The 15,702-nt window shown below is 35.2% G+C and overlaps 1 protein-coding gene across 2 annotated transcripts in view; it reads right to left on the bottom strand.

The window, feature by feature from the left end:
• WDR17 (WD repeat domain 17) overlaps positions 1–15,702 on the bottom strand; it is a 38,856-nt gene that overhangs the window by 3,227 nt on the left and 19,927 nt on the right. Inside the window, exons 13-27 of one of the 2 annotated variants that reach the window (XM_009995952.1) lie at positions 14,470–14,672; positions 14,190–14,339; positions 13,954–14,084; positions 12,208–12,333; positions 10,001–10,156; positions 9,652–9,716; positions 9,120–9,252; positions 7,540–7,631; positions 6,490–6,589; positions 5,714–5,853; positions 3,344–3,364; positions 2,277–2,409; positions 1,391–1,532; positions 1,201–1,303; positions 245–346 (exon numbers count right to left, since the gene is read on the bottom strand). In XM_009995952.1, the coding sequence (XP_009994254.1) occupies positions 245–346; positions 1,201–1,303; positions 1,391–1,532; positions 2,277–2,409; positions 3,344–3,364; positions 5,714–5,853; positions 6,490–6,589; positions 7,540–7,631; positions 9,120–9,252; positions 9,652–9,716; positions 10,001–10,156; positions 12,208–12,333; positions 13,954–14,084; positions 14,190–14,339; positions 14,470–14,672 (1,797 nt within the window). The remainder of the gene's footprint in view (positions 1–244; positions 347–1,200; positions 1,304–1,390; positions 1,533–2,276; positions 2,410–3,343; positions 3,365–5,713; positions 5,854–6,489; positions 6,590–7,539; positions 7,632–9,119; positions 9,253–9,651; positions 9,717–10,000; positions 10,157–12,207; positions 12,334–13,953; positions 14,085–14,189; positions 14,340–14,469; positions 14,673–15,702) is intronic. The other variant, XM_009995953.1, reaches the window with a different exon arrangement.

Below are 15,702 nucleotides of genomic sequence, written 5' to 3'. Positions count from 1 at the left end.
CTTATCAAACTACGTGTGTGACTGAAATCCTGGATTCACAACTTGTTATACTACCCCAGAAACTTCTACTTGTACAATGCATAAAGAAAATAAAGAAGTTTCTATATGCAGGCACGTTACATCCTAATAACTTTCTAACAGAACTGGAAACTCAATATTATCTTTTTTGGGGGTGGGAAGGGGTGGGAATTGAGGACAACCTATCACTAACATCATAATAAAGACTGAAATTTCCCAGTGTTACCTTGTATACTCATAAAGTGCAGGTACAATGCTATTGTACTGTCTTCTGATAGCAAGTAAAGCACCAATGTAACCACACAAAATCAGCAACTCATTCCGAAATCTATAAATAGACAGGTATTAATTATGAACAATAACAAGCATTTGCAAAAGCATTAAGAAAATTCATATTCAAATTACACTTTTAAAACCTAGTTTATCCATCCATCTTTTGTGGAGAATATATGCTTGCTGATTATGCTTACTTTCTGTGTGATTTAATTGTTAAAACAGATTTCACCTGCTTTATATTGATCTCAATTACTGAATGTAAATTGCATGTACAAAACATAGTTACTAAGCATAATCTTGTGAAGTCACAGAAAACAATGCCACTAAGATGTGATGTTGTGATACAACTGTGCATAACTGTGCATAATTTTGCCCCACATATTACTGTGGACTTTAGTTATGAGTTAAGCTTTTTGTTCCTTTTAGTTCTTCACATACACACCTCTGCAGGCACTCAGACCTACCTGCAACTACCTGTCATAAAGGTGAACCACAGCTATCCAACTATTTTAGAGTTAATTCTGAGTGACAGCTCAAATTTCCTTAATACTTTGACATAAAAGTCTGTATTATGTGTGGTACCACTGCTCTTTTTCTTCAGGAAACTGGGACCAGAGCTCATCAAAGTGAAATTCTTCAAATAAGACCAGCATTGATTCATCCATTGTAAACACCCCACAGAGAAAGAAGCAGTAAAGTGTATTTTTTCTTCTTCCTAAACCTTGAAAGTTTAGGAATATTCCACATTCTGTTCTCCAGATTGAGAACTAGCCTGCTTGTTGCAATTTTTCTGTACCCATCATCTCATAACCAAAAATTTATACTAACAATACACAACTATATATTAATTCCAAAAATTTACTTTAATGAAACTTCTACTTTTGTAAGTAAGGAGAAAATACTCACTCACTACATTTGTGCAGCACTAATCTTTCAGTACGTATGTAACTTAGAAGATCAAGATATGGACAGACTGAATCTAAAGTCCAATCTGAGCCACAGAGTTGTTCTGTTGAGAAACAGAAACAAAAATATCTCAAGAGACAACCCATACAAATGACTTTTCTTTAGAAGGTTTTTTCATCCAAGTACCTACCTTTCACATACTGAATGCCAATAGGGAGAGCCTTTTCAGGTTCTGTGCTTAACAGATAGTACTTTATAGTTTCTAATACATCCCCATCTGCCTGAATTGTCTCTGCCAAATGCATACATTCTTCTACATCAGGAAGATTGCACTGAAAAACAGTGATTTTGCCAAAGAATTATTCCAATTGTTCTAATTATTCTAAATGTTCAAACAGTTCTCTAAGATGCCAAGAAATACTGAAGTTTGCAGGTAACAGTAAGATCAGACTCTCTGAAAGAAGAGTCATTGTTTGAAGAATGTACCCGAATATAATGGGCATTAAGAAAACCATCTAAAGAATTACACAGAAGGAGAATATTCTGTAAGTTTAATTTAAGCAGTATCAGCTTCCATTGCTAATGTTTTTGTGAACTTTTTTTACTATCGTGTAATAGATGTGCAGTCTGGGTTGAACATTAAAGGAGTTAGCAGAACAGACCCTTCTACTGCTGAAGAGGAAAGGGAATATTCCAGATAACAGACAGAAAATGTAAACCAATTCAAGATAGTGCAGAAAGCTGAACTGACAAGCCATGATTAGGATGCACTTCAGTGATGAGGTTACAAGTCATACTAATAGATAATTCTGAAGATCATAAGCTACTTCAGGAAGCAACCTATGTCAGGGAAAACCACAGTCAGAGTAGAATCAAAGAACTAAAGTTTATTTTTCAGCATTGCAGAAGATGAAGTCAATGAAGACTAAAAAAGGAAAAAAAGGATATGTAACCTTTAAGGCTGTTAATAACAAATCTAGCCAATATATTTATTTCTTCTGAAATTTTCTGAAATTAGTAAACAAATCAATTGATAACCTCTCGTTAACATTCAGGTGACTTCCTTTTCATCGTACCTTTTCATGCAGGTCATTTATTTCTGCTACACATCCAGGATAAAAAGCACATAGTTTTACTAACTGCAGTTTATTATCAGGTATCATCATAAGAAGATCAGCTGCTAAATCCCTGCACAAACAAAAGACGACATGTAGTTATTCTTGCTGGTTTCTAATAGAAGGAAACTCCATTTTCTCTTCTACATTCCTTTTATAATGAAGTTTACAAAAAAAATAATAGTTCCAGAGCAGAGCAGAAGCAACTTCAGTCTCTAAGACTAGTCTGGTGCAATAAATGAAGCTTAATCCATCAATTTTTTTGAGGGAAGTTGTGTTAATTTTCTGTTGCTTCTGTTGGTTGAGTTAAACAGCTGTGAAATCCTCCAGCATCTGAACCACCTCAAAGTGAGATGGAAGAATATGTGAGCAGGGATAGGAAGGGAGAGTAGGACCTATCTAATCTGAAAGAAGGCAATATGTTAATGTAGCTCTGTGTCATGAACCATCCAGCCTTCTTGAGCTCAGTGACATCAGCATAAAAGATTTCTCAGTCATCCAGAATGGCAGGTACTTTAGTGCCATTACAAAAGAGAGACTGTGGAAGAAAAGAATGTAATAGCTATTTTTATCCTTTGGAAAGGAAAATTGTCTTTTAGCAAACTAATTTTTCTGAGATATTTTAACTTGTTACCATTTGTTACCCCCTCCCCAGTGCAACAAGCAGCTGGAGAGAACACATGTAAATATTACTAAATTATTTTGAAACAATTATTCTATTGAGCTTTTAAGTGATTATACTTCTTCTTTTGTTACTCTTGTATTCATACAGATATATTATCTCCTGTGACCCACAAGACTGACTTGCCCCTTTGTAAGGCAAAAACTCCTACTAAGTTTCCCTGAGTTTTCAGAATGCAGTCTTCAGCTTAAAGTTCAAGAAAGCTACTGTCCAATAATTGCCACTGCTTTCTCTGTCATATTCAAGATCAGAATTTAAAGACTGGAATACTTAGTTTAAGCTTATTTGTAGCATAAGCAAAGGCAGAGACTTTTCAAATCTCTCTTTCTATAGACAAGCAAAATACCTGTATCCAAGTGATGGAAAGCTAAAAGGAAGACATTGAAACAGTAATGAACAAACCTTTGGTTTGCATTCTTTCTTTTTAGAGGAAAACTATAATAGAAAATAATTAAAACACAACAACAAGTCTAAGGGTTAACTGACTTTGCTTAACATCCAAAAACCAATCTTCCAATGCCTTTTAACAGCCTACATAAGCTAATGCAAAAGGTCTTTGCAAAATCTGTTAGGTAATTACCATGCAAAAGCCACTTCTCCAAGATGCAGAAAAGCTCATTCAGAACATAGTATATTTCACAAGTTCTTAAACTATTTTCAAGTTCAGTTACTCACATATACTCATCTTCATAGGCAATTTTAACATTTTTTTAAGTGATTAAAAATTGCTCAGCCAAAAAACCAAAATAAACTTAACAGAGAAGCCCTCATATAATGACGTACAAATTGTGTTATTTGGAATGGTTTTTTTAAGGATTAAACTGAAAACACTGTCAATATAAAGAACAAAATCAGGTGGCTGAGTCTGCATATACATTTTTCAGTATTTCATGTCAAACACCACTAGCCTTCTGAATAGCAGAAGGTTGCTTTTAACAGTATTTAGGTGCTAAATACAAAAAATTAAAACTGTGTTCTTAAAAACTCACACATTTTCCCAAGACTGTAGATTTGGAAAGCTGGGAAAGGGCATGAATGTTTAGTTTTGACTTTTTTGTTTGGATTTTATATTTTAGAGCACTTCTAAAAGAACCCCAAAATCTAAAAACTCAGAAAAAAATCCAAAAAGCATTGCACCATTAGCTTTTATTTCATTACTAATCCATCAAGGTCCTTTGGTATTCCTTGAGGTGTCTACAATTAAGTGTGTCTCTATAGTGAAATGTTTCCAATTGATTGATATCCCTAAGCATAACACACAGTAAAAACAAGAAGGGAGCCCTTCTTGAAGTCCAGCTTCCTCATACATAATCTTTTACATGCAGTGGAGCAAGGACTATTATGCTGTGCTGGTATCTCTTTACTGTAAAATATGAAGAGATTCAGGAACCTCTGATCTTTTCCTACAGAATAGAAAAATATTTTCTAATAGCTGCAAATCAGAATCCAGGATTGCAGTGTGTAAATGTAATAGGTACAGCATATGAAACCCACTGAAAAATCCAGGAGTATTCTTGGGCAATATGTGGACTTAAGTGTCCACATGCCATAACTTTGCAGAAGTTTTATGTACATACATGTAAATGCCATATTACTCTAAGTACTTGTTACTGCACTGAGATCAGAACAAATTTGTTATGGAACTCAAAAAATGTTCACTGAGTTTCTTCACTCCATGTCCCATGCTTCCTATCAGAGGCTGAATAAAAATCACTTCACAATGAAGGCAGGGAGATCAGAGAAAGAGCTTCAGAGATTTTAAAAGCTGCAGACGGAGTTGCAAACAACCCTGTCAGAACTGGTGCAATGCAGACATGCTAAATCATTGCAAAGCCAAAGCAGCAAGTCATCCAATTCTTACTTTATCTTTTCCTACAAAGCTTCATTGTCTAAGGCATGCTAAATGCTCTGTAAAGAGGAGTTGCACTCTGTTTCTTTCAGGCTACTTCTAGATGCTTAAGCAAATATCAGTGTAGCAGAAAAATGGATGCTTAATTGCTATATCTGTTTCAGCACACATTTTTTATGAAACTGCTAAAAACTTCTTAGGACAATTTTCTGCTTTACGTTGGTAGACAAAGACCAGACCAAAACTGTTCCCTTCAAAGTAAAACCACTATAAGGAGGATAAAAAATTTAGTGGAGATCTTTTTCCCTGTATGTAACAAGAGAAATTACCTGCTCCTGCAGATTTAAATAGTAATCTCATTTCATCCCTAAATCTTGCCAGCTGTCTTGTATTCCCAATACCAAAAATTAATTCCTCAGCCTCTTAATGGTTTTGTATTTTTCAAGCAACTACTTAAAAATGACTTCATAGATCCTCCTTAAGCTTCTGTTCCTTTTGACTTTTTAATTCAAACCTAGACTTAACTTTGTCAGAAGCATTTATTTTTACTCAGTGCACACTAGGACTTACCATGCTACCTACTGCCCAAGAATATAGGTTTTTGTCGGCAGGTTTCATACTCTGTTTGACAACAACTCCTCTCATTTGCAATACATATGCAATGTGTTTTGGGAGTAAAGCATTTGCAAACTCTGTGCTTCAAAGATCTAATACAGCAATTCTTACTCAAGCAGCAATTTGTATTCTACCTTAAATGGTGGTCAGGTGCCTATAAAAGTTTCAGAATTAAACATCTTTATTGTTTTGGTGGGGGCAGGGCATGGGGGGCAGGGAATAAAAATATTCTTTGAATTAAGAAATTCTTACCATGTTGTTACTGCCATACATTTTCTTGCTAGTAATTCTAGGGCATAATGTGTTGCTTGTGCTGCACTTTCTCCTAAGACAGTACCCACACTGATTGCCAACTCCAGTTCATTCCCACGAATCAGGTTTGCCATTGCAAGCTTGCTCAATGAAAAAATTGTATCATTAAGGGACACAAGCATTTTTGGGGATTCACCATGTTCAGCATAAAGCATTCATTTATAAGACTGCTTTTACAGGAAAAAATATGTATTAATCAAAGCAACTTTATATATAATTTGGATATCTTGAATGAGTCAATAATCAGTTTTTAAATAACCAAATAGAGTACCTTTAGCACAATCTTCCTTTATTTAAACAAAGAGATTACACATATATAAAAAGCTTGATAGCAAGGTCTTTTTTGAGTCACCATAAGCGGTAAACAGCAATACTTATTTGCATGTGTGTGTATATATATATATAAGGCACTTAGGTACCTTATATTTTCTGATATGACAACATACAATGTATATGAAAATACAATTAAATTATACCATACTACTTTTTGTGTATTAGAGAAATCTTCAGTTTAATAGAATCAAGGGAGTTTTTCTACTACCTTCAATATTGCAAGGCTGAAGCTCTCTCTATCAGTATTTGCACAAAGCAAATGCCAAGTGTAAGCAATGCATTTCAGAATGTGGCATATACATTTTAAAAAACAGTTAACATGGAGACACAGAAAGGAACTCAGTGTTGGCCTTTCCATAGTTAAATAGAAAAAAAATAATTACCTCTATATTTTCAACAGCCAGATGGCAACATGCTGCAAGCACTGCATGGCCATCCTGGAAATACCATTCTGCCAGTTCTTTACTGACCTTGTGCAGGAGCCTGCAAGAATAAAATACGGTTTCTGTAAGGTCACTGAAAGACTGGAAATCTGTGGTTCTTAATTTATACAAACATCATCACATTTGTTTCTGTACCCTAGATTTTCTATATCTGACTTGAGATAAAGAAAAACGCAGTTTGTACTTCACCCACAACTTAAGGTGGTGCACATTCAAGTGGATCAGTTTCTCAAAATCAATATCCGTATGGAAATTTCTCTTGAGACTGACAGAAGAGAAACCCAAGATTTGAATATTCATTCTGTACCTGTGAACTCTACATAAATAACTCTCTAACTGCTCAGTACTGCACATGTAAATGAAGCAACTATGCAGCCTCCAAGCTGACTTTGATACTACAAATATAACTGGATAATGTGATTTAGGTTTTTGAGCACTGTTCTAAAACAGGGCAAGATGCATTGTTTCTTTTACAGGCACACACAATGAAAATATGGCCATTAGTGTATATAATCAGGAACATCAGTGATAATAAACACTGAAGCTTCAGAAGCTGAAAATGCATAAAACAGAATCTCACAGATGCTTGTTAATGTGCCACGGACCGAATTTAGTCTTATGTGGGGAGAGAAGATGGGCCATTCTCCACATAATGCTAAATCTTACTCTGCTCATCAAAAGTTCTAAGTTAATACACTATATATGTGAACATATTTAAGTACATAGGAATGCACCTGAAAGACCAAGCTAATGAAAAGCATATTTATACATATGAAAAATCGATTTGGTGCTACAAGGAGGCACAACAGGGGAGTTATTCAGTTACAACATCAGTTAATTAGTAACTCTATCAACTAAGTACTAGAAGATGCATAATTTTTTGTCAAAGTCTATGTTGCTGATGCCAAATAGTAACCACTAAAGTTTACCTCTCTTGACTTGACAGTCTGCATGGAAATGAGGCTTTAGATATAAACCAGAACAACTTACTCATTATAATCATCTGTATTGTTTTCATCAGAATTTGAAGATCCACTTGCTATGGAGAGTGGTGACATTTGTATATTTCCCTCACAAGCTGCCTAGAATTGAATAAAAAAAATATTGCACTAACCAAAACGACTGTGTGATTTTTCAACAACAAAATAATCTAAGATCTATAAAAATCCTTCTAAAGCCTAGTTATAACAAAGGAAATGTTTAAATCAATGAACTTACTCATAGCTAAATCTTAGCCTACTGTTAACCAGCCATACAAGAAATTCTACAGAAGCAAGAGACCCCTTCCTTCCTATGAATTTGTACAGGATTTTTCCAGCATTCAAATATGTTTCAAATGAACAGTGAGGGCTACATCCTTGATTTGTACAGCCCCAGGACAAATGGCTCTGAGCAAAGGCTGAACACCATAGATATTTCTTAGTATATTCATAATTTCATAGATATTTCCAGCCAATCTGAAAAGGTTTGTAGTGGCATAACATGAACCTTTTCAATGTCTGGCAATATATTATTTCTAACATTAATTGAGAAGAGATCAGTGTGGAATAAAAGGGAATTCTTTCATGTGCTTTAAGGTGTAGCTGGGATAACATTAAAACTCAGGGCTCATTAAAAAGTGAAAAAAGTTCTGTTACGTTATTGTTTAATATTGTCTGATTAAACTTTTGCGACAAAGACTGTTCTGTGATTTGTAATGAAAGCAATCCCTGCAATGTCCCTCTCACAAGAAAAATGAAATCTTTAAAGCTTTAAGGTGCTTTATGGTTCAAACATTACAGCTTGTTAAATTTAAGCATATCTCAATGATCCATTTTGTGGACTATTTAGCTACCATTAGAAGGATGACATATGGATAGACAATTTCTGAAGTATCAATTCATATGCATTATTCCAGTTCTTATCTCTGAGTTAAATGAACATTCAAGTGCAGGTAGGGATGAGAGAATGTACAAATCTTGACAGTTTCAGAAACTATATTAAGTATGCAGAAATTACTCAAAAAGAATGGTGAGAACGAATGAAAAAAAGTATCAGCCTTTCACATTTTTTGCACCCTTTAACTTGCATTTACATTAGAAAGTAGAAGGGACATATGTAATTTCAGCAATTTCTTGTACTGCTTTTTGCATTAATTGAGAAGTTTGGTTTCCCTGTATTGATCACTACTGCAAATGAGCATTTTCACCTAAAGCTTCTACAGGAGGCAGTATAACCAAGACCTCAGTAGAAATACAAGAGATATCCTACATGTCTGAGATGTCAAGGGCAATACTGACTGCTGAAAATCAGGTTAATTTTCTACTTCAATCAAAAATGAATACATAGGTTTTCATTAAGGGCATCTGATTGCAATTTAGATGAATCAGGCTTAAAATCTGTAAGCATAAGATACCTTTTTATGGTTTCTGTGTAAAAACTGGCCAACACGATAAGAATAAAGAGTAGGGTACCATGATTTAGCCATTTTGCAGAAGTGAACAGAGCTTCTCATTAAATATGGTTGTCATCTTCAGAGTTAGAAACAAACAGCTAAATACATCTCCCACATGGTTACACATAATTATTACCTGTGCAACAAGCAGTGCTTCTTTAAGCTGGCCTCTTGAAGTAAAGAAAGAAACTAACTTCTTCACATCTCCGACAGCTATACAGTATGGGATGACATCATCATTTTCTTCCTGAATTAACTGATCAGCTCTTCTAATTAAACAAATGAATAAATAAATAAGAAAGATCTACATATACAATAGGTAAATAAACTTATTTCTATGGTAGAAATGTTAGATTAAATTATATAAAGTTCATTGAAACCCATCTGCCTTTCCACACCTCAGAAGACCTGTAAACTGTGGCTACTGCCCTAAAGAGTTTCCAGTTAAAATTTCAATTTATGCTCAACTTTTAACTTTATTCCTGTACACAAAATCATAGTTAAAAACCCTGACAGTTCCATCCCAAAGCTTACTGAACAAAAAGCAACGTCACTAGAATGATGTAACAAAAGCCAAGTGCAACTAATATTAGTATCCATCCTTTCTATTTGTCTGTGTCCTTTCGTGGACACAACATACAGCTGAGCATCATAATTTATTATCTTACCTTTGCATTAAGTTCCTCCAGTATTTCATTGATACACCAGGTGCAACTGAGAGAGCTTTGTCCCACTAGAAGAAAGCAACAATGCATTTAACCTGATCATTTTATTTTGAGAAACAAGTGTGGTTTTAGCTATTTTACTATTTCTTCCATTAAAGATAAATTTGTCAAGAGGTTAAATAAGGAATGAGCTATGCATTAGACTGCCTATGTTAAAAATAATGTAATTGAAGAAAGATTACTCTTTTCAGGATTTACGCCACATTTTGTTGCTACTCTATCTTTGGCAGGGTAGCTGGTTTTCAGAAACCTTCATATTTTATTGTTCTTCAATAACGTTCTGATATTTTACCTCTCCAAGTTCTACCATAAGTTCACAATATCGCTGAATTTGTCCTAATCTTAAATGTATTTCTGCAGCTTCTTTAAGCCTCTCCTCTTTGCTTGGTGCACCAATACCACCTCCAAACTTGGACATTTTTACTGTTGTCAGTTCTTGTGCCTTGGACTGAGGGGGGGAAAAAAAAAAAGTTATAAATAATAGTAATTAAAAGAAAGTACAATTTTCTGTGACGAAAGCAGGCTTTCTTTAGAATGAAGCACAGTCAAACATTACAACAGTGGGCTGTAAAGGCTATCATTTAAGAAAAAAATCCTTTTGAGAAAAGGGTAATTGGAAGAGTTTACAATGAGATTACAGAGAACTATTTATATTGTCAAAGTAACTGTTAGTGTTTTGATGCACAGATATTTTTCCTCGATTATATTCCTTTAATCTTTTAGATATTTTTTTAAATTCCCAACCATTTTCTCATCTATAATAGTAATACACCCAGAAGTCCACCAAAAAATCTTGGTATTTTTGAAATTTAAAAAAATATTTGTGAACATAATAAATGGTACAGTCAGAAATTGTACTTTTAACCATTATAAGGATGTCCTAATAAAGAAAGAAGAAAGACAGTAGGCTCAACCTGTGTTCTGATCTATCATACACCATTAACCACATGACCACTGCATTTTTATATTAGTTGAAGAAATAAGACCTAAATTTCCTCATCTGGTGGAGTCTGAGAAACAAATTGCACCAGAATCACATTGAACTAAAAAAAACAACAAAGGAGCTTCACATTTCAAGAGTACTCAGTTTAACTCTCTAACATCAATGCACAGGAGATGGTGTCTGGCTATTCACGGCTTTACGATACCATATATGGAGAATGGAGAATACATTTTGAACATTCTCCACCAAAATAAACTCAATGTAGACCAATGGCAGCTGCTGAGAAAGGCAAAGGATCTGCTATTTTAAAATAAGCTGTGTTACTTCTTAATGTTGCACCTCTATAATTTTTATGCTGAAGCCTCCAATGTATCCTCTCTATTTGCTAGAAACCAAAAAATACACTTGCTCTAGGTCCCTACTTCATCCTGGAATGTTTTGGTGCTGCAATTCCATTATTCAGTTTCCCAGGGAAAAGATGTTATTAGCAGCCATACACAACCAGCCAGCATCACCCTAACCCCTACTTTTTCTTAAAGCAAACAAGCAAGATTCTCAGTCAGCAAAAATGGGACAAAATGCTTTTAATTCATGGGAACACTTAATCCAGACCCACAGAATGATCAGCAATTACTGTAGTTACTCTAGGTCACCTGATTTATAAATGTATGAAATCATGTTGCAGGGATAAAGAGTCAGCTTGCACTGTATGAGCAAAGAAGTACTTCTTTTCAGGCTAACTGGCTGAGAAAACTGGTTTTTGCACATGCAGAAACATGCACACGCCCCCCCCTAAGCTTCATAGTATTAGCACAGTAGCTGCCACTATTGCAGTTAACATCACCAGTAGAAAATTTCCATCACTGAAGAGTCATAAAGTATGTAGGACAGTCTTTAAGAGTCTGATTTTGCAAAAGAGACAGCCTGCAATAGCAAATCAGGTGATAGCTGGCAGGTATATGGCCCTGGGAGTGGCAGGTGGGGAGTTATGCATTTTCTGATCCATATGAATAGGTATCTTTCCTCTACTTCCAATCCAGTCATTAAAGTATGGGATTCTTTAGTATCCCTAAAAGGTATCTTCATACTCTGCACAAGTTGTATGTCTGGTTGCCTATTCATATATGCAGGTACTAATGAATTTGTGGCTTTGTACTTGAATTTCACATTCACGTCTGAGTCACTCTTCAGCTGCCTTTTTGCGTTAATGACAGCTTCTTGTTTTTTCACTCCTTCCATACAGCTACAGAGCATATTTCTGCTGACTCTCCTCCACTTTCAGGCATGATTTTCTCTGTCCCTGCATCTGAGCATAACTACAAACTTCATGGTTAAACAACCAAATAATTTGACTTTACTGAATATAAAATTATGTTATATATATAATAAGGAATAAAATCTTGCTTCATAGCTCAAGTAGTAGTGATGCTTGCTTTGCAATTTCTTTTAATTACTTTGAAAACTGCTTTTCGAGTTAAAAACATTGTAAAACATTAAAGAGTTAAATACTATACAGATTAACAGCCATTTTCACATACCATTTATTAATCACTTACCATTCTAAATCTAACGAGGTGTTTCATATGCATAATTCCTTTGCAGTAGTTTTGTGGAAGCAAACTGTCATCCTGTCCTTTTATTACAGCAACTAAATCCCATAAATTTTTGCTGCCTCCTGGAGGCTAAAATTGTTAGGGAAAAAGAGTTGTATTACAGTGATGTTCACCAAAGAAACTTGAACTTATAAAGACATTGGAAAGCATTTATCAGTTCCAAGAAACAGACTCTCAGATCATTTCAATATCAGCTTTACTATCAAGACATGAACTAGTTCAAAATACTACAACTCCTTCAGTCTTCTTCAAGGTTCCAAAGATTCAGAAAGATGTATAAACATCATTTTTTTGTTATGTGTGGACATAACTGAGAGCTTACCACTAGAGTTTTCCCTTTTGTTCCCAAGCTGTCTGGTGGCTACTGCTGGCATAAAACAACATTCAGCTGCTTGGATTCAAGACCTGTGCCAGTACTTGATTAACATTTTCTGCAAATAAAAGGTGTGCGCCAGGTAAAAAACAAAGTCAAGGCTTGACTGCCTCGATCTGGTTTACTATCTTAATATTCAATCTTAAAAAAGACAAATAATAGTGTAACTGTTTATGCACAAATTGTTGTAGGCCATAAATTAAATTTTAAAATAATTTTAAAGCATTTTTATTCATTTAAGATTTGAACTGATCTTTCTGTAGATGTAGGACAATAGTTTAACATTCAGTGAGATCTAAAAGGGAGTGAGTAATTTTTTTAAAAAAAATAATAATTAAACTTTTAACCTGAAGGAGCTTTTCTAAGACTAACAGGATTACAGTTTAGAAGTCCAATAATTTCTGAGCTGGTGAAAAGCAGATGATCCTAATAGGAAAGAAAAAAAACAAACCCAAAAAACCCAACCCAAAACCAGTTTTTGCTTCTAGAAAATTCTAATATTCTTATAACAGTTTTACTGTCAAATCAACACAAGACATCAAATTGTATAACTTTTGTAAAACAAGGAATTCTATAAAAAGATATTTTAAATAAAACAGGAAATGTCAGTATTTGTAATTGAGTAATATTGTTTCAGCATTTCCAAATCATACACTTCAATTTAGCTAGAAATCAAAACAAATACTTTGCATGAATTAGGTCATTTGAGATCAGAATATTGACTTAAATAACAACAGTGTTTGACACAAGCTGCAGTTCTAGGTCATTTTTGTCCTTGTTCTACCACCTCAAGTTCAGCTCCTGTGCATGTAAGCACTCCCAGAGACCCAGGAGCTTACATTTTTAACTCAATTGCACAGAGATTCTGCAGTGACTTATAGGAAACATAACTGTGCAGTGGAGCAAAAGCAATAGATGGATCCTGGGGCTTGGCACAGTTCTACAGCTCCTAAAAGATAATACAGCAGTTCTGGAACAGGCACTTGGGCAGTACAAACCTTATCTGTAATGAGACTGTCCCTTTGATGAACTAAAATTTAAAACTCCAGTGTATTTTGACAACATCTTTTCATTTTCTTCAATCGAAAATTCTTGTCAAATCCAACTTTTATCATGGAAAATTAAATTATCCACCTATTCAACTTAGTTAAAAATTGATGCTCACAACTGGCAGACAGTTCAGTCATAGACATATTTACAAGCAGAACTCTTAAGAGACACAATAGATTTCTGTGTATTTTTTGAGCTGTGGAGATTGACTTCAGAAGAGAAAGACATGCACACTGACAACATCCTTAAGTTTGCAGAATACTTACTGAAAAACATTCTGAAAACCACCTTAGCTTTTTTCCTTGAGAATTTCTGGTCAATTTTTCCACTTCTTGTTTAATATTCCTGGAAACTTTACCACAGAGCAAAGGAGGAGCACCAGATTCCACAGCACGATCTAAAACACACAAAGATTTATATGTAATTTTAAAAAGTAAGAAGACAGTAAAAAAAGTACAGTAACATACAGAGAATTAAACAATGGTATATACAATGTACTTACCTGTATTACCTATAATCTCATCCCAACATCTATCTGCTAAGATATTTATTTGTAGAGGGTTAATAAGAGGTGTTAATGACCAAAGTCTCACAGTGGAGTCACGAGAGCAAGACGCCATAGTAAATGGACGACTAGGATGACATGTTAATCCTAGAAGAGAGGACGTTTAAAATTGTAGACAAAGAATTAAGTTGAATGATCAGTTTGATTAAACTATTTTATAAATTTAAAGACATTTAAAAATGCATTTCAATTCAGAAATAAAATTTAAAAATATTACCATATACATCTGCACCATGATCATACGCTGTATCCAAACATGTTCCATCTCTTGTGTCCCAGACTCGAATTGTATAGTCCCAGCTGCCGGATATTAGAAGGTAAGGAATTTCAGGATTCCACAACAGTCCTCGTACTGGAGCTGTATGTCCACTAAGAACATTTATACAAGCATCCTGTGTATAATCCCATATTCGAACAGTACTGAAACAGGATAAAAAAGACCTATGTCCATCAAATCACATAGTGAAATATGAATATCTCTTCATATTAAATCTCTTCACTTCAGCAATATTTTAAACTTCAAGTTTATCAGAATATTTATTTGCAATATGTTTATAGAAGTTGTAAAAGGAGAGCTCGAAGGCTAATGCCCTTCATGTTTAGGATGGGATACAAAACACACCAAAGACAGTTCACCACAGTGATGGTGGATTCTGCACCTAGAACAGAGTAACACCAGGCAAAAGTATGAACTGGGAGAGGAGTGGCTGGACAGCAGCCCCGCAGAAAGGGACCTGACAGCAGGATCAATACGAGCCAGATGTGTGCCCTGGCAACGAGGAGGGCAACCTGCACCCCGGGTGCATAAAACACTGTATACCCAGCCAGTCAAAAGAAGAGATTCGCCTGCTGTATTCAGTGTTGCTGTGGCCTCACCTTAAGTGCTGTGTGCACTTCTGGGCCATACAATTCAAAAAGGATGTGAAGGTCCCTAAATGCAGAGAGCAATAGAGCTGGTGAAAGGACTGGAAGGCATGTCCTATGAAGAGTGGCTGAGGACTTCAGGCTTGTCTAGTTTGGAGAAATGAGGCTGAGGGCAACCTCATTGCTCTCTTCAGCTTCCTGAGGGGGACAAGTGCTGATCTCTTTTCCCTGAGATCTGGTGATAGGAAGCATGGGAATGGTTTAAATCTGCTTCAGGGGAGGTTGAGACTTGACATTAGGAAGTATTTTTTTTTTACCAAGAGGGTGGTCAAACACTAGAATAGGATTTCTAGCAAGGTGGTTGATGCCCCAAGCTTGTCAGTGTTTAAGAGGCATTTTGACAACACCCTTAAAAATAGGGTTCAACTTTTGGTCAGCCCTGAAGTGCTCAGGGAGTTAAAGTAGATGATCATTAGAGGTCCCTTTCAATGGAAATATTCTATTCTACTCTAGTTATTTGAATGTGGTGCTGGTCACATGGCAGAAGTGGACACCACATGATCTTAAATTTTGAAACTCCCACCTC

Source organism: Chaetura pelagica, unplaced genomic scaffold (assembly GCF_000747805.2).
Source record: "Chaetura pelagica isolate M959 unplaced genomic scaffold, ChaPel_1.0 scaffold142, whole genome shotgun sequence".
NCBI classification, from domain to species: domain Eukaryota; kingdom Metazoa; phylum Chordata; class Aves; order Apodiformes; family Apodidae; genus Chaetura; species Chaetura pelagica.
This window is presented reverse-complemented; position numbering and strand designations above follow the sequence as displayed.